At 45.2% G+C, this 18,425-nt stretch overlaps 1 protein-coding gene across 3 annotated transcripts in view; it reads left to right on the forward strand.

Moving 5' to 3' along the window:
• fnbp1l (formin binding protein 1-like) overlaps window positions 1-18,425 on the forward strand; it is a 45,409-nt gene that overhangs the window by 14,896 nt on the left and 12,088 nt on the right. For 2 of the 3 annotated variants that reach the window (XM_039002522.1, XM_039002521.1), the window contains exons 2-7: window positions 8,593-8,708; window positions 13,217-13,267; window positions 16,877-17,024; window positions 17,182-17,244; window positions 17,972-18,076; window positions 18,195-18,323. In XM_039002522.1, the coding sequence (XP_038858450.1) occupies window positions 8,593-8,708; window positions 13,217-13,267; window positions 16,877-17,024; window positions 17,182-17,244; window positions 17,972-18,076; window positions 18,195-18,323 (612 nt within the window). The remainder of the gene's footprint in view (window positions 1-8,592; window positions 8,709-13,216; window positions 13,268-16,876; window positions 17,025-17,181; window positions 17,245-17,971; window positions 18,077-18,194; window positions 18,324-18,425) is intronic. The other variant, XM_039002523.1, reaches the window with a different exon arrangement.

An 18,425-nucleotide genomic window follows, 5' to 3' on the forward strand; every position in this document is an offset into this window, starting at 1 on the left:
TGTGTATATTCCACTAAAGTCGTTGCAGAAACACAGGGTCCATTGTGTTTCTTTCAGACTTAACTCATCAGTTTGTCCCAAATGACCCATGAATTAACTCACATTTAGCCAGGTCTATTCAGTGCTAATCAAAATCCAGGCAAATATTAAATAATATACAACTCTCATGCTTCTGAATTGTATACATATAGTAGGCATAATCTGGAAAGCAGACGATGATGGGCCTTATCTGTTCTCCGGGCGCTGATGACGTGAATGTCGATTTTAAGGCAGCCCCCCGCACCTCTCTGATTCAAATGTGGAAGACACCTTTCAGTTGAATGCATTCAGTTTTACAACTGACTAGGTATCCCCCTTTCCCTTCTCTTGTCTCACGATTCGCTACATCTCAAACTACATGAACTGCTTAATAGGCCCAGTTCTCAGGCAGTTGAATGCAAACCCTGATGCTCCTGAAGACTCCTGAGAGGCAGTAAATCAGAGTCCACCTGACCTGGACAGGCCAGACTTCTCTAATGTCTGCCACATCAATTCCACTACGCTACAGCCCCAGGAGAAGCCATGAGAGATCATCATGGCACAGACACACACTCAGAGCGGACAGGCAGCGGTGTAGACCACGCCTCCTCAGAGACTGGAGTAGAGGGGGGTAAAGTACCGTCTCTCACTCTCCATGTGATCGATGTGACTGCCTGACTGCCATCCGGCTGGAACTCGTGATCCTTTCTGTCATAAAGGAGACAGTGAGTCTTCCCTCCCAGGCTGAGTACATGGGGCTGCTGCCTGCAGCACCAGTGGGAAACGCTTGGTCAGGCCAAGAATGACCATAGAGTCATTGTGTAGTGTTAGTCCCTGGGCCCTACAGCCTCTTCCTGTCCCAAGTCCTCCTACGCATGATCACATTCTCATTCATCTCCAGGGTCTAGTTTGATCAACAGCCCACTGACTCTCCATCCAGAGTCCTCTCCTGCTCTCTAGCACCATCCGGATGGTCCATGTATCACAAAGGCAGACTCATTCAAGCTACAAGGCCCACAGGGAACTGCTTCTAAAACGCTTTAGAAAATAAATTGCCAGGGAGCCAACAGTGCAGGACATTAAGACAATGCAGTATGACATAGACATGACGTCTCTATTATAAGGTGACGGGACAGTCCCTGATTTCCAGGGACAGTTGCCGACCAGCCCTCAGAAAGAAAAAAGCAACAGAAGTTAAATTTAAGGCTGATATTTTAGTCATCAAAAGTTATCGAATTTGATTTGCATGTAAAAATGTTCTCACCCTGTATTAAGCTTGTTTAAGCTGTAGACCTTTTGAGTGTCTGATCAGTGATGGATTGTAACCAACGCATGAAAAACAATACCCAATATAATAACCTAAACTTGGGTGGTTCAAAAATGACTAGATGGGAAATCCATGTATGCATAATAATTAATACAAGTATTTGAAAGGACAATATCAGGGGTAGTTAAATATAGTTCCATGCCCTCCACACTACCAAAAAAGACCCCGATTTTCGTTTTCCAAAATCTGTTCACCTTACTCTATCACATGTTGAAAGTGTGAGCTATAATTGACACTCTCTCTCCCTCACCCCCTGCTGTGTACAGCCCATGTGATCCAGTCAGTTCCCGTCTCTACATGGGAATGGGATTACCAGCTCCATGGTTCTGCAGCCTCTGTCTTCACTCTACACGGTCAGCCTCCAGGACTACTGTAACTTTTCCTGTCTGTCCACAGAACAACCAGGGATTAGCTAACCATAAGTAGTCATAAATGTTGCAGGCTGCCAGGCAACTTAATACAAGGCGTGTTTTTTCACCCCCCCTGCCACTCCCTTTCTCTCTTCTCTATTTTTTCAGCACATCAAAAGGTCTGGCTGGTAGAGATTGGATTAGGACCGGGGTTTGGGTCTGTCTGAGTTGTAGAGCGGGGCTGGGCATCAAAGGGGAACACTAGTCCCTGTGCCCCTGGGTGCTTCATTAGAACAGCAGGTCTGAGTTATTTTAGAGGATGTGGTTAACTAGCTTCATAGCTAGCTCTTATAGTACAGTGTATCATGTATATATTTTTTGCCCTACCCCTCACAGGGACATTTTTAACAGTTTTTCTGCTGGAAAAGGAGGGGGGGGGGGGGGGGGGGGGGGGGGGGGGGGGGGCTCAGGGGCAGAACAAGAGTATTTTAATGCCAATGCAGGTTAAAGCTCTTTTTCCTAAATAACACAAGCTGGTTTGAGAATCTTAGCCAGTCCCATTGCAAATGTATGGACACATTTTATCAGGGTTCTACTAGAAGAAATGAGCTGTTACATTATTGTGCATAAACCCCCCCCCCCCCCCCCCCCCCCCCAAAGCTGCCTTGATTTGTCTTGTATTCACCATGCATTATTCATGAAATAAAGAAAGACGGGGGGCTGCATAGTTTCACCTCCTCCCTCTTTTCAACCCAGATCTCCTCTTATCTTGGTGTTGTTATAGCCAATGTTTACACTCACACACACTCACACGCTACACACACTCATGTGCACACACAGTCACACCACACTACACTACACCTCACCCTCACCCAGTGCAGGCAGGGCCTGAAGGCCCTCCAGAGTGATGCCAGTGTTTTAGACACTGTGACATTTCCCACCCTGCCCCACTCTGAGGCCCGCTCTCCCAGGAACTGTCTGCCTTCTTTTGACACTGACCCCGAATGCCAGGGTGTAATGAGGGTATTGTCCCTGCAGCTATGTGTATGCAAATGAAACCCCTCCATTATATTTATGGTATGCACATAGCATTTCTAGTGCTAGGAGTGTCACACCATGTAGGCTAGGGGCTGATAGCTACTCCCATAATACAGCTCCTAGAGAGACCTTGGGAGTCCCTGATGTTATTGTTCCAGCAATGACATCACATCCTGACATTATTCTTCGTAAGGATGTTTTCCTCTGGCCCAGCGAGATGCCTTTCCAGATATCGTTGTGTTCCTCTGTGGTTGTGGCTTCTGGTTTGGGGTGCCCACGTATATGATCCCTTTTGTTTTATTCAGAGAAAGTTAGACTATTGTTTCTTATGGTCAGTAAAGTTGTTGCTGGAGTGTTCTTATGGGGCTACTGAATTTCATCAAATCATGTTTGCTGAGTATCTTTAAATATGAGAGAAAATGAAATGTAAGACAGGCTATGCACAAGAGAAATTAAACTAGACTGTGCTTCCCTTCCACTGCCCCTGTGCTTCCCTTCCACTGCCCCTGTGCTTCCCTTCCACTGCCCCTGTGCTTCCCTTCCACTGCCCCTGTGCTTCCCTTCCACTGCCCCTGTGCTTCCCTTCCACTGCCCCTGTGCGTCCCTTCCACTGCCCCTGTGCGTCCCTTCCACTGCCCCTGTGCGTCCCTTCCACTGCCCCTGTGCGTCCCTTCCACTGCCCCTGTGCGTCCCTTCCACTGCCCCTGTGCGTCCCTTCCACTGCCCCTGTGCTTCCCTTCCACTGCCCCTGTGCGTCCCTTCCACTGCCCCTGTGCTTCCCTTCCACTGCCCCTGTGCGTCCCTTCCACTGCCCCTGTGCTTCCCTTCCACTGCCCCTGTGCGTCCCTTCCACTGCCCCTGTGCGTCCCTTCCACTGCCCCTGTGCGTCCCTTCCACTGCCCCTGTGCTTCCCTTCCACTGCCCCTGTGCTTCCCTTCCACTGCCCCTGTGCTTCCCTTCCACTGCCCCTGTGCGTCCCTTCCACTGCCCCTGTGCTTCCCTTCCACTGCCCCTGTGCTTCCCTTCCACTGCCCCTGTGCGTCCCTTCCACTGCCCCTGTGCGTCCCTTCCACTGCCCCTGTGCGTCCCTTCCACTGCCCCTGTGCTAACTGGGCTCAGTGTCTCCCACTCTGGGGACACAAGGGATCTTCTCTAGAGGTAAAAATACTTTTGTATGTAAATGGGAAGATCGTTTCCAAGCCAAGCAAATTATATTGAAACCCAACCTTCGGACCTACACAAAAACAACTGACTCTGCTTGAGGTATACAGTGAGTGAAAGGGAGACCGGGTAGGCTAAAAGGCATAGCAGTGGTGTCAAACTGCCCTGTGTGTGTCTGACATCATCCACAGACAGTGGAAAGAGAAACCTTGGAGAATGAAATGGAGAAATACTCAGAGAAACCTGATCTGCTGAACTGGCCTCTTGGGAATCTCTACCCAAATCTCTATCCATAAAGAAGTTTTCCCACTCTTCCAAAATACATAGGCTATTCCCCTGTCAGTCAGTCCAGCTGCTGAGAGTGAGAGACTTGGGTTGAAGTCACTTCCAGGCACATCCAACAGTCTGTTGGGCTGTACTCTGGCCTCCATATTACTTTTCCTCCTCAGGCTTTTCCATAGAGAGATCCCAGTTATGACAGACTGCTGTGGGAAGGTATGGTTACTGAAAGGTGAGCTCTGAGCCCTTATAACTGGCCGGTATTGCGCTGCACTGAATCTTTGTGCTGTATTGTACTGTGTGCTACTGTATGCTGTGCCGTCTGTCATGGCTATGGCAAGCCAGAGAGGAGGAGCAGGCCGAGGCTGGGATGAGGAGCTCATGGAGTTACTTATTCATGAGTATTGAGCGATGGAGGAAAGCTGACGTAAGGCAGATGGGACAGAAAGACACCGATACAGACTTGAACATCTGCTCCTGCATCGAGCATGCCCACAAGGAAACATGCTGGGGGGTGTTGTACACATCCTCGGCAGTGGAATGACAGAAACTGATGCCGACCCTTGATGCTCCAAATCCTATCATCCGTATCCCAGCGATTGGATGTCTAGGCCTACTTTGGGTTGTAGACTGTAGGAGGCGGTTAACATAACACAGATCTTTTGTTGTGCCCTCATCGTCACGCAGAGCTTTGCGTGTTTATAGAGCCACTCACCTCTGATTAGAGCCCTACTAGTGCCTCAGAATGTCTCTGTTCTGCAGAATTCCTCTCCTGTCAAGCACCATTTGTCAGCTATGTAGTTGAGTTAATCAGTAATCGTATTCTGCACTTCGATGGCAACAGTAACCTGTATCATCACAACACTCAAAAGTGAGGAACAACAATATATAGCAGTTCACGGCCAAGAGAACGCTATCACTTTGAGATTAAACAGCGAGCGCATAATGAAATCGCAGGCGGTCCTCTGAGGATAGGAGGCTCCACTCCCAGGCCCACTGATGAGCTGAAACTGCCTTGTGTTATTGAAAACACCCATTAGGCCTCCTCATGCAGCTCCGCAAGGAGACCCATGTGAGAATGAGCCAGTGTTAGTGAAAACATCAAAGTCGTCGTCATGGCTCGTCGTACATTGAGTTTGCAATGTGAAACAGACTCTGCTGTAACAACATATCTTTTCATTTTATGGACCCAATTCTTCCTTTTTCACCACAAGCTCCCCTCCTCCCTGGGTCTGCTTCAGTGCTATTGTAAGCTTCTTACCCGTCGTCATAGTAGTCACTGTGGGTTGCTGCGCTCAGTCCATTGAGGTGTTGTGGTTTTCCTCCCATTTCCTCCTTATCCTTCCCTTCACACTGTAAATACCTTGCCTCTCATGTTGCTGTCTTGGCACAAACCATGTGATGGTTGTCTCTGATAAAAAAAAATATTTTTAGACGGGTGGGTGTCTCTACTGTGTTTCTGCTGCGTGTCTGTATAACAGATGTCGGACACACACCAACTAACTCGGTCTCATAGTTTTATGAATTCTTCAGTATTACATTTGGAGGGATGGGTTCATAATAATCCAAAAGAAAGATCTGAACCATCTGTTTGGGTTCGAATGGAATCAGAGGGTAAGGACCAGTCGGTTTTCCTGCTGACGGTGATGGAAGAAAGGACACCCCGCCTGACCCGGCTTTATTCGTAGTCACTGCCGTTTACATGTCAACAATCATTACCTCAACTGAAGGAGTGCTCCGTTGGTTTACTGTGTGGGAAGACCATAGACGGACCGTAAAGCAGAAGTGAGAAGCATTGGTTCTTATCTTTATTGGTGGCATAAGGGCTCTCTCCCTCTCTCTTCTCTCGTTCCCTCTGTTCTCCACCCCCGCTAGACTTTCATGAGTGTGGGACCCTGACATGTGCTGAACATTGAAGCTGGAGGGGCCTGAAATGGTAATGGCAATGCAGAAGCTGCTGAGTCATTCCACAAGGAAGCCATTTTATTGGAGGAGAAATGATTTCCATGCAGACGGCTGAGTCCACTAAGCTGTGAGACAGACAGAGCTTTAATCAGACTAGCAGCAAGGGCTCAGGCAGACCTGGTCACAGTCAAGGCTCCTGAAAAGAGCCTTGTTCTTTCTTCTCTCTCTATCACTCGCTCTCTCTCTCTCTGTGTCTTGGTGTAAAACCGTTGTGTATATGTGCTCTCTTGCGTATCTCGTTTGGCATGCTTTGCCTAATCGCAGGGATGTACTTCTGGAAGGTTGTCGATTCAGTATCCGTTGTTTATCTTATGTAGTATTAGCCCATGATCTGTGCGCACATTTTCTGAGAATGGGTTTCATGTATGGTATAACAGGCCCGTGGAATTGACTAGCTCGCTCTCTTTCTCTCTCCTCCCTCCCTCCCTGTATGCGTATGGACTGAGTCTGTGTGAAGCGCCAGTGAGGAGGGGTCCATGGGGACGGCCTGGGTATTGTTCTCTCGCAGAGGAAGTGTGTTGGCTGGAGTCCACCAGTCAGTCCCTCTGGGTCTGTCTACGTCCTAAGCCAAGCCTAAACTCTGCCTCGCTCCCAGGCAGGGCACAAGCCATGGGAGAGAAGAGAGACTTCACTTCCCCTCTCGCTCTACTTTTCACCTTCTCTCTCCCTTTCTCCCTCTCTCCTCCAGTACAGCTCAGACAGGGTGGAAGTGGAATCCATCCCTCTTTCTCTCTCCATCATCCCCCTCTCTCTTTCCCTCTGTATCCCAGAACACAGCATGAGATAGGGACTCACCTCGCCTGGCTCAGGGCTGGACTGTGTATAGTTCTGTGGTGGTGATGATCCTGACAGGATATCTATCTATTTTAAGCCTGCAGACAGTCTCTGAAGTAGGAAGGTAAGCGTGACCTCTGAGCAACTCCCCCTTAGGTGAAATCAGCTGAGTCTGACTGACTTTGGTATAGCCCAGCTCCACTGTTCCCTCCTAGACTTAGCTGGACTGTACAATCTGTTTCTCTTCACCTTAGTTGGACTCAATCTGACGCTTGGCCTTTTGGCCTGAACGTCAGGGCTGAAGTAGGGAAAATGTTACGCTAGTCTCTCTGGCTGGTGGTGCCAGCTGTGCCAGACGGTCGTAGAGCCAAGCTGGCTTCAGAGGGAGAGAGTCCAGTGGCACAGAATGATCTAATCATCACTGTCCTGTCGCTGTCGGTCAGCAGCAGCTCAGACATCAAAGCGGAGAGGAGAGCGACCAACCCAACACAGTAGGGGAGGAGACCAGTGGTGTGAATGAAATTGAGTCAGTATCAGTCAGAATAGGGAACAGGAATGTCAATGGTCATAAATGAGATCACACCATTTTTAATCCATCCTCTAAGCCTCCTCTATAGGCTCAGACTGGCTACTGATATCATGTAGGTTAGATGTTGACTTGTTCCAAGTAGGCCTTCAATTAATGGGGATCGCCTCCGCTATGTGTGGCTGTGCAGAATGTGCACAGTGCCTACTGCATAGGCTAACAGTGAAAAGAGGAAGAGAGTAACATGAGGACAGGCAGCTGAAAGTAAGTGCTGTCAGCTGTATTGACTCTTGTGTGTGTTAAACATTTTCCTCTCAGCCCAACACTGTTAAGAGGGATCTCTTGGAAAGATACAACATTGACCTTCTCTGGATATATTTAAATCAGGCTATCATCCATCCAAAATATACAGTAAGGCCTGTTCTGCCTTTACTCTATAGACAAGTAGGGCAGGAATTGCCAGGGACCTGACGATACGATGTTATCACAATACTTTGGTAACGATTTATATGTTGCGATTCGATGTGCCAAAGCTTCCAAGCTATGTAGGAAAAATACTGGTGTTTTGTTGCATGTACAGCCAATTAGCACACAAATAATATTGCGACATTGTCAAAACGATACAATATATCGTCCAAAATAATATCCCGATAAGTTTATTTTTTTATTTTACCTTTATTTAACTAGGCAAGTCAGTTAAGAACAAATTCTTATTTTCAATGACGGCCTAGGAACAATGGATTAACTGCCTTGTTCAGGGGCAGAACGACAGATTTGTACCTAGTCAGCTCGGGGATTCGATCTTGCAACCTTTCGGTTACTAGTCCAATGCTCTAACCACTAGGCTATCTGCTCCCCCCCCCCCCCCCCCATATCTAGAGACAAGGTGTAGCTGGTTCTGCTATGAAACACCTTAACTAGAATTCTCATTGGTAGAAGTATGGGACTGTGTCTGCGCGGTGTCTGCTCGCTGGAACTCAGCGATAAAGTAGTGACTCAACATAATGTTTGTTTTTCCATGTAATATGACTGGTTCTCATTCATGGATCATTTAATTCAGTCCGTCATGTGCATGTCACTAAGAGCTCACACGGTCGGTCAGTCTCCTTCCAACCTTAACCACCCTCTCCCTCTTCTCTCCATCTCTCTCTCAGGACCAGTTTGAAAACCTTGACAAGCATACTCAATGGGGGATCGACTTCCTAGAGAGGTATTCAAAGTTTGTCAAGGAAAGGCTGGAGATCGAACAGACATATGCAAAACAGTTGAGGTAAAACCCTATTCAAACTCCCTGGCCCACTTGTTTTTATCTTTCAATTCCATGGAACTGTTTTGAGGGGTTTTGCGTACACTGAATAATGAATTGACGAGTACGCCTATTCTGTGTTATACATGCATATTAGACATTAGTAGTTCTGTATATTAACCTTCATCGTGTTATATCAAAGATAATGAAACATCATTAGGATTCATTATGAAATGATGTGATTGGATCTGTTTTAATGAATATCTGAGAACATCAGTGCGACCACTCTGTCTGAACAATAGGGGCAACTCACCCAATCAGACATGGTTGTGCTGCCATGAATTGATTTTGGTAGGCCACAAATCAATATAATAGGATTAGCCACACAGAACAAATGGATGTCTAGGAGGTGGCTCCTGGACAGTCTCTAGACAGTAGAGGAGTAGGTCTACAGATCTATATGCAGTTGGATTACTCAACTCTGTATCTTGCCTGACATCCATGTGTTATCTTTTGGAGCAAATCTACAAATGAGCAAAACCCCTAACAAGGACTTCTAAAACGACGACGATTCTACCAGTTCTTGGATCAGAGTGAGACCACTGGTTTAACACCATTTAAGCTGGGAATAGGCAGATGTAGGCTCTGGTTAGTAAACCATAGGTGACCACTCACTGAACTTGCTCACACACACACATGGCTCATGATGTCACCATGGCATGCTGTGGTTAAACTTCATGCCTCTGTTTCCTGCTTAATCATCCCCTCTACTCTGAGCTACTGCCACGACTGAGAGAGTATGACTCTGTCTCCTTCCCTCTCACGTGGTCACTTTTATTAGGCTGGTTTGTTTTCCCAAAGAAAAGCAATTTGGAAAAAAGGTGTCAATGCTAACACATTTAGTTGAATGTATTTTGTACTTGTGAGTAACTGGTACCACATCCCATATCAGATGCCATAAGCGCTAACATTCTATCCCACATAAAAGGCATCCTGCCGTGAGTATCTCTGTTAGTAAGGTTTAGAAACGACAACATATCAGCAGTGTGCTGTCCCAATGTGCTGTCAATGCACAAGGGAATTGAATATTATTCCTAGTATTTCCCAGCATCCGTGCTACACCATCTGGCTGTGTGTTGATGTGTACCTCTTCGTCCCCCTGAAGCTATGTCATCACTGCTGCCTGGCCTGTGGGACGGTAATGTAGAGGGGCTCCAGCTGTGGCCTTTGCAACCCCCAGGAGCCCCCCCCCCACATCGCTTTGAGGTGTTGCCTAGATACAACACTGCCGCTGACCAAGTCTCCTTAGCATGTCATGAGCCACCTACTGTAGCCGCTCAGTAAGACAAGCACCAGGACCCCCAGACCAGCAGAAACTGGACCCCTGCTGCGCTGAAATATGACATTTTATTGAAGAAGGAAATCCCCTAGGGTACTGCTTTAAGAGGTTTGGTTCAGATTATTTTGACTTGAAATCATATTGTTTTGGAAGATGTTCGAAAGAAAATGTTTTTCGTGTGTGTGAATGATGGCTAACCTATTAAACTGGGGATGTTTAGTCATGGCTCCTAACGAGAGGTTTGCACACGAAGCACGTGTAACCCAGTGAATAATTTAACCAGCTATGAATTATGGGCTGAAAACGAGGAGCTCCTGATTTGTCCCTTATGCATTCTTTAAACATGTGCATTACACGCTGACAGGCTACACACTGTGGGTGGAACGAGTCTTTTCTACTCGTTATCGCCCTACCATTTCTGTTGGGGAATTTCTCCCTGACTCCCTGGACTAGAGGTCGACCGATTAATCGGAATGGCTCATTAATTAGGGCCGATTTCAAGTTTTCATAACAATCGGAAATCGGTATTTTTGGGCGCCTATTTGATGATTTTTTAAAATTTATTATTATTTTTATTTTTTAATTGTTATTATTATTTTTTAATATATACATTATTATTATTTTTCTTTTTATTAAATATATTTTTTTAATGCCTTTTATTTAACTAGGCAAAGAGTTAAGAACACATTCTTATTTGTTCATGGGCAGAACGACAGATTTTCACCTTGTCAGCTCAGGGGATCCAATCTTGCAACCTTACAGTTAACTAGTCCAACGCAATAACGACCTGCCTCTCTCTCGTTGCACTCCACAAGGAGACTGCCTGTTACGCGAATGCAGTAAGCCAAGGTAAGTTGCTAGCTAGCATTAAACTTATCTTATAAAAAACAATCAATCATAACCACTAGTTAACTACACATGGTTGATGATATTACTAGATATTATCTAGCGTGTCCTGCGTTGCACATAATCTGACTGAGCATACAAGCATACAAGTATCTTAGTATCTGACTGAGCGGTGGTAGGCAGAAGCAGGCGCGTAAACATTCATTCAAACAGCACTTTCGTGCGTTTTGCCAGCAGCTCTTCGTTGTGCGTCAAGCATTGCGCTGTTTATGACTTCAAGCCTATCAACTCCCGAGATGAGGCTGGTGTAACCGAAGTGAAATGGCTAGCTAGTTAGCGTGCGCTAATAGCGTTTCAAACGTCACTCGCTCTGAGCCTTCTAGTAGTTGTTCCCCTTGCTCTGCATGGGTAACGCTGCTTTGATTGTGACTTGTCGTTGTGTTGCTGGTTCGAGCCCAGGGAGGAGTGAGGAGAGGGACGGAAGCTATACTGTTACACTTGCAATACTAAAGTGCCTATAAGAACATCCAATAGTCAAAGGTATATGAAATACAAATCATACAGAGAGAAATAGTCCTATAATTCCTATAACTACAACCTAAAACTTCTTACCTGGGAATATTGAAGACTCATGTTAAAAGGAACCTCCAGCTTTCATGTTCTCATGTTCTCATGTTCTGACCAAGGAACTGAAACGTTAGCTTTCTTACATAGCACATATTGCACTTTTACTTTCTTCTCCAACACTTTGTTTTTGCATTATTTAAACCAAATTGAACATGTTTCATTATTTACTTGAGGCTAAATTGATTTTATTGATATATTATATTAAGTTAAAATAAGTGTTCATTCAGTATTGTTGTAATTGTCATTATTACAAATAAAGAAATAAAAATCGGCCGATTTCCCCCCCCCCCCCCCCCCCCCCCCCCCTTTTCCCCCCCTTTTTTTTAATCGGTATCGGCTTTTTTGGTCCTCCAATAATCGGTATCGGTATCGACGTTGAAAAATCATAATCGGTCGACCTCTACCCTGGACAGTCACTCTGTTCAGGTACAGTGCCTAGTGAAAGTCTACACAGCCCTTGCACAGTCTTCACATTTTTCTGCCTTAAAATTAAATACAAAATGTGAATTATTTATTTATATTTTTTGATAAATGTTGTCCTAAGAGTTGTTGATCTTATTAAAAATGATTCACAGCTGTAATGGCTGCCAAAGATGCTTCCACCAAGTATTAACTCTGAGGTGTGAAGACAGATACACAATGAAGACATTTTTGTTTTTTATTTTGTATTAATTTGCAACATTTTCTATAACTTTTCTTCCACTTTGAAAATGGGGAGTAGATTGTGTAGATCGGTAGGAAAAATAATCTCATTTATACCCTTTTTGGATTTAATTTTGAAGGTCCAATGGCAGATGTTTTTATCTCAATATCAAATCATTTCTGGGGAACAATTTAAGTACCTCTCTGAGATTGTTTTCAATTACAACGATCAAAAACAGAGCAATTTTTTAAGCAAGACTGTCTGGGAGTGTTCTGAGTGGGGAGGGGAAAACAGACAATTAGCTCTTATTGGCAGAGAGGTTTGGAACTCTTTCTTATTGATTTGTTAATTTACTGCATGGTGATGTCACCATGGGAGGCCAAAACTCCATCCACCAAAACAGGCTGACATTTCAGGTGGTCTTCTCAAACTGCTCTTACACTAAAAGGGCATTATCATAATTTTCACAATGTCACAGTATTATTCCAACCTCAGTGTGGAAATATATATAAAACACAGGAAAATCATGTTTTTGACTGCACTGGGCCTTTTTAAGGAAGCAAAATGTGCAAGGGGTGTGTAGACTTTTACTAGCGACTATATTGTTCTGTGTATTTCATGGAAAGGCACCAGACCAGGCTGATGTTTCTCAGTCTGTGTGTGGGGAGCTACTCCCCTGGTCCCCTGCTCCCCAGGACAGGGGAAACAGAGTGCTGGGTTCAGTGGGGAGGAGGGGGGAGGGGGACAGACGGGTCTGAAAACCTCTCTGGATTCCTCCTCCATTCATCCCTGAAGAGCGATTGGAGCAAGAGCGTTGCATTTACTGCATGCCTGAAGAGCACCACAGCATAACACTACTACAGGAGCATCTCTCCAGAGGGACTACTTTATCAAAGAGAACCATTTCTTTGTGTTGCTCCTCCTTCGTGTGCAGGAATATCACACTGTGCCAGTTTAGCTTTGTGTGTCTGACCTACTTTATCTAGTTTCTCTGTCTCAGTGGAGAATCTAACTTACGGAAATGAACTGAGCTATCTAATCTCTGTCTCTGAACGTCTGTCTCCTCTCACCTCACAGGAACCTGGTGAAGAAGTACTGTCCCAAACGCTCCAAAGACGATGAACCTAGGTGAGTAGAGTAGACCCAGTTTCATTAAATAGTTAACCTGTGAGTGGTATCAGCTTTACACCACACACAGGGCCTCCCCAATAGCCCTGTCACCAACAAACACGGGCTGCCATGGCAACCCAGCACTTTAAAACGTTTAATTGCTTCCATAGAATCGAGTAAGAGTTGGAGTCCTACAGCTGTGTAGGATTTCTGGCTCTGACGTACGGTCACAGTGCTTGGCCACTCCACGGTGACATTATTGGCTGCTAATGCACAGGAATGATCTCAGAGAGGGCTGGGAGAGGGGGAGAGAGACGCACAGAGAGAGAGCTCTGTCAGACGCTGGGTATGTACATAGTCAAGGCTTTAAGGTACACCTATAGCTCATCGCTTGGCAGTAGTACTGTAGACTACTTCATCATTGACCTCAACCCAGAGTCTCTTAGAGTGTTCAGTCAGTCCACTGACCCCTATCATATCACAGCAAAATCACACTACTTGAACAGAGCAATGCACATTCATGAGGCATCAAAGCCAAAGGAATTTAATCATGTTAAAAAATTTGGAAGATGGAATGTAAATAGTGTGAGAATCTACCAAAAAACAATTAGGCATCAACAAAATTCAATCCCTTCTAGACAATTTCCTGGACAAAAGGTTTCACTGTAATAGTGAAGGTGTAAACTTGACAGTAGAAAACCTAAACAGTATATTTGACCTCCTGGCTTCCCTATCAAATTTCAAGCTGACAACATAAGAAAATTAACAACCATGACCAATGATTTGATGAAGAATGCAGAAAGAAATTGAGAAACCTATCCAACCAAAAACAGAGACCCAGAACCTAAGCCGACGCCTTCACTATGGTGAATCACTAAAACTATGCAGAAATACACTATGAAAAAAGAAGGAATAACACGTCAGAAATCAGCTCAATGTAATAAGACTCCATGGAATCTTACCACTTCTAGGAAAACTCTAAACAAACAACACAAAGAGTTATCTATTCAAAACAGAGATGTATGGATAAACCACTTCTCCAATATGTTTAGTTCTATAACAAAGAACAAACAGAAAAAACATATATATGATCAAATACAAATCTTAGAATCAACTATTAAAGACTACCAGAACCCACTGGATTCTCCAATTACATTGAAGGAACTACAGGACAAAATACAAACCCTCCAACCCAAAAAGGCCTGTTGTGTTGATGGTATCTAAATGAAATGATAAAATATACAGACCACAATTCCAATTTGGCTTAGAGTTTTAACATCATCCTCAGCTCTGGCATCTTCCCCAATATTTGGAACCAAGGACTGATCACCCCAATCCACAAAAGGGTTGACAAATTTGACCCCGATATCTACCGGGGGGATATGCGTCAACAGCAACCTTGGGAAAATACTCTGCATTATCATTAACAGCGGACTCGTACATTTCCTCAGCGAAAACAATGTACTGAGCAAATATGAAATTGGCTTTTTACAAAATGACCGTACGACAGACCACATTCACCCTGCACACCCTAATTGACAAACAAGCAAATCAAAACAAAGGGAGTCTTCTCATGCTTTGTTGATTTCAAAAAAGCTTTTGACTCAATTTGGCATGAGGGTTTGCAATACAAATTGATGGAAAGTGGTGTTTGGGGAAAAACATACGACATTATCAAATCCATGTACACAAACAAGTGTGAGGTCAAAATTGGCAAAAAAAACACAAATTTCTTTCCACAGGGCTGGGGGGTGAGACAGGGATGCAGCTTAAGCCCAAACCCTCTTCAACATATATACCAACGAATTGGCGCGGGCACTAGAACAGTCTGCAGCACCTGGCCTCACCCTACAAGAATCTGAAGTCAAATGTCTACTTTTTGCTGATGATCTGGTGCTTCTGTCCCCAACCAAGTAGGGCCTACAGCAGCACCTAGATCTTCTGCACAGATTATGTCAGATTATGTCAGGCCCTGACAGTGAATCTCAGTAAGACGAAAATAATGGTGTTCCAAAAAAGGTCCAGTTGCCAGGACCACGAATACAAATGATATCTAGACACTGTTGCCCTAGAGCACACAAACTATACATACCTCGGCCTAAACATCAGTGCCACAGGTAACTTCCACAAAGCTGTGAACAATCTGAGAGACAAGGCAAGAAGGGCCTTCTATGCCATCAAAAGGAACATAAAATTAGACATACCAATTAAGAACTGGCTAAAAATACAATTGAGACTGCATGCAGAATTCTGCAAAAATATCCTCTGTGTACAACATAAAACACCAAATAATGCATGCAGAGCAGAATTAGGCCGATACCTGCTAATTATCAAAATCCAGAAAAGAGCTGTTAAATTCTACAACTTCCTAAAAGGAATCAATTCCATAACAAAGCCATCACCTACAGAGAAATTAACCTGGAGAAGAGCCCCCTAAGCAAGCTGGTCCTGGTGCTCTGTTCACAAACGCAAATAGACCCCACAGAGCCCCAGGACAGTAACATAATTAGACCCAACCCAAATCATGAGAAAACAAAAATATAATTACTTGACACATTGGAAAGAATTGACAGAAAACTAGCATGCTATTTGGCCCTAAACAGAGAGTGCATAGTGGCAGAATACCTGACCACTGTGACTGACCCAAACGTAAGGAACCCTTTGACTATATACAGACTCGGTGAGCATAGCCTTGCTATTGAGAGAGGCCACTGTAGGCAGACCTGGCTCTCGAGAAGACAGGCTACTTGCACAATGCCCACAAAATGAGGTCGAAACTGAGCTACACTTCCTAACCTCCTGCCAAATGTATGACCATATTAGAGACACCTATTTCCCTCGGATTACACAGATCAACAAATCATTTGAAAAAAGCAAATTTTGATATAAACTCCCATTATCTATTGGGTGAAATACCACCTGTGTGCCATCACAGCAGCAAGATGCAGCAAGTTACCACAAGAAAAGGGCAACCAGTGAAGAACACCATTGTAAATGGAGCTGAGAGCTGCATTTAGGCTCAGCTTCACAGCACTGATATTTAGGACAGGTCATGGTTGGGACAACACCCTCTGAATTCTCTGAAACCATTCCCCTAATGAATTACATTATCCCTGCATCATTTGGCCCTGTGTCCTAACTCCTAACACTGGTGCTATAACAGGACAGGGAGAGGATGGTTGGAGGGAGGGAGTGGGGCTCCTGGGGCCCTCTAAGGGATACATAACATATGTCGCGGTCCCTCCTTCTGTGGTCCTCCCTCAGTGGATGTGTGTGGGGGATGGAGGTTTGGGAGAATTCTAATAAAGTGAGATGGTAACGTCCCTAAAGCGGAGGTGGGCTTGTTGTCAGTCTCAACACCGAGGCCAGTGTTATTGGATTTCCAGCTCCCACTAGGCGTCCTCCTCTGTCTGTGTAGTACACTCGGAGCCTAAATCCAGACTAGTACCATATTGTAGATGTGGCCTTAGCCACTGCTATCGAAGGGGTTCACAGCATCTCTCTCTCTCTCATTCTATCCTTATAAAGTTATCTTGCTAATACCCTAGTTTTCTGTACCCTATGGCCGAGGCCAGTATACATGCTTAGATTAAGTGTTGAGTACACTGACCTGTCCTTTGTGTTCAGGTTCTCGTCGTGCGTGTCGTTCTACTCCATCCTGAACGAGCTGAATGACTACGCGGGGCAGAGGGAGGTGGTGGCCGAGGAGATGGGACACAAGGTGTACGGAGAGCTGATGAGGTATTCACAGGACCTCAAGTCAGAGAGGAAACAGGTGAGTGGCTTTACTAGTAGTGGTACACTACTCCCTGGTAGAACAGGCCTTCATTATGTACAGTTTGGTTCTTTTGTTTATGCTGTAGTGAGTGCATTATAAATGTGTTTATTGAGATCTTCCTTTGTTGAGTTGTTTGTGTTTGTTGACTCCACAGCACCTCCAGGAGGGCAGGAAGGCCCAGCAGTATCTGGACCAGTGTTGGAAACAGATGGACAATGTGAGAGAAGGGAGGGATAGAGGGAGGGCCACAGTGGCACAAGGCACAAAGGGGACAGGGAAAGGAGGGTGTGACACATCCAGCAGGGACCTGCTCCCCTCCGCCGACTGCCAGACGCCTAGTCCTGCTGGGCTGCATGCAAGAGAGGGCCTAGAGGATCTCCACTTACCTACACAGCGCTCACACACATTTCAAATAGTGCACACACACACACAGGAAGATACATGCATAAAAAAAGCAAGTGGACGCACACACACTGATGAGAGGAGCATTCCTGCATTTCAGGCCTTTTCAGTCTGCCTGTGTTTCAGTCTCTGAGGCTCGATCATTTTTGCAGCTTTTAGGGCTTGTATAATTGCAGCCAGCTACAGCTGAGTCTCAGATTGAGAATGGCAGTGTTGTAATGCCTTAGGTATTCCTCTTTGTCACGTAATGCAACACAGATGTTCTGGCAGGAAGAAAGGATATATTTATTTTTAGTTTTTTTTAGTTATCACTGCTGCCTGTTAACCACTGCTATCTAAGGGGCTCACAGCATGGATCTCTCTCTCTCTCTCTCATTCTATCCTTACAAAGTTATCTTGCTAATACCCTGGCAAGATAAGTGTTTTGCTCTCCCGTCTATGGCCTGTAGAAATGGGACAGGGTTGCATGATTGACTCTCCGTTTTGAGAAGAGGTCAACAGGTCTTGACTAGTAATCCCAATCTCCCATTTTACTTTCTTAGAGCAAGAAGAAGTTTGAGCGGGAGTGCAAGGAGGCAGAGAAATCACAGATCAGCTACGACCGGTTAGACAACGACATCAACGCCACCAAGTCAGAGGTAGAAAAGGTAAGTCCTGACCTGGCTTGAGACATGACATGTACACTACCTACACTCATACACCTCAGAGGTTGTGATTTGCTGTCTATATTGAGTGGTCCTGAATTCTCCCTCTTATCCACTGCAGGCAAAGTCCCAGTTGTACCTGCGCACACACTCGGCAGACGAGAGTAAGAACGAGTACGCTGCTCAGCTGCAGAACTTTAACGGGGAACAGTGGAAACATTTCAACGTGGCCATTCCACAGATATTCAAGGTAAGACACAGCCAGCCATTCTCCTCCAGGCTTCAACTTCTCTCTTGTCCCCTATTGCCCTGACAGATGGAAATCTGAGCTGTGATTGCCTAACAGGAAACC

Source organism: Salvelinus namaycush, chromosome 10 (assembly GCF_016432855.1).
Source record: "Salvelinus namaycush isolate Seneca chromosome 10, SaNama_1.0, whole genome shotgun sequence".
In the NCBI taxonomy this organism is placed as follows: domain Eukaryota; kingdom Metazoa; phylum Chordata; class Actinopteri; order Salmoniformes; family Salmonidae; genus Salvelinus; species Salvelinus namaycush.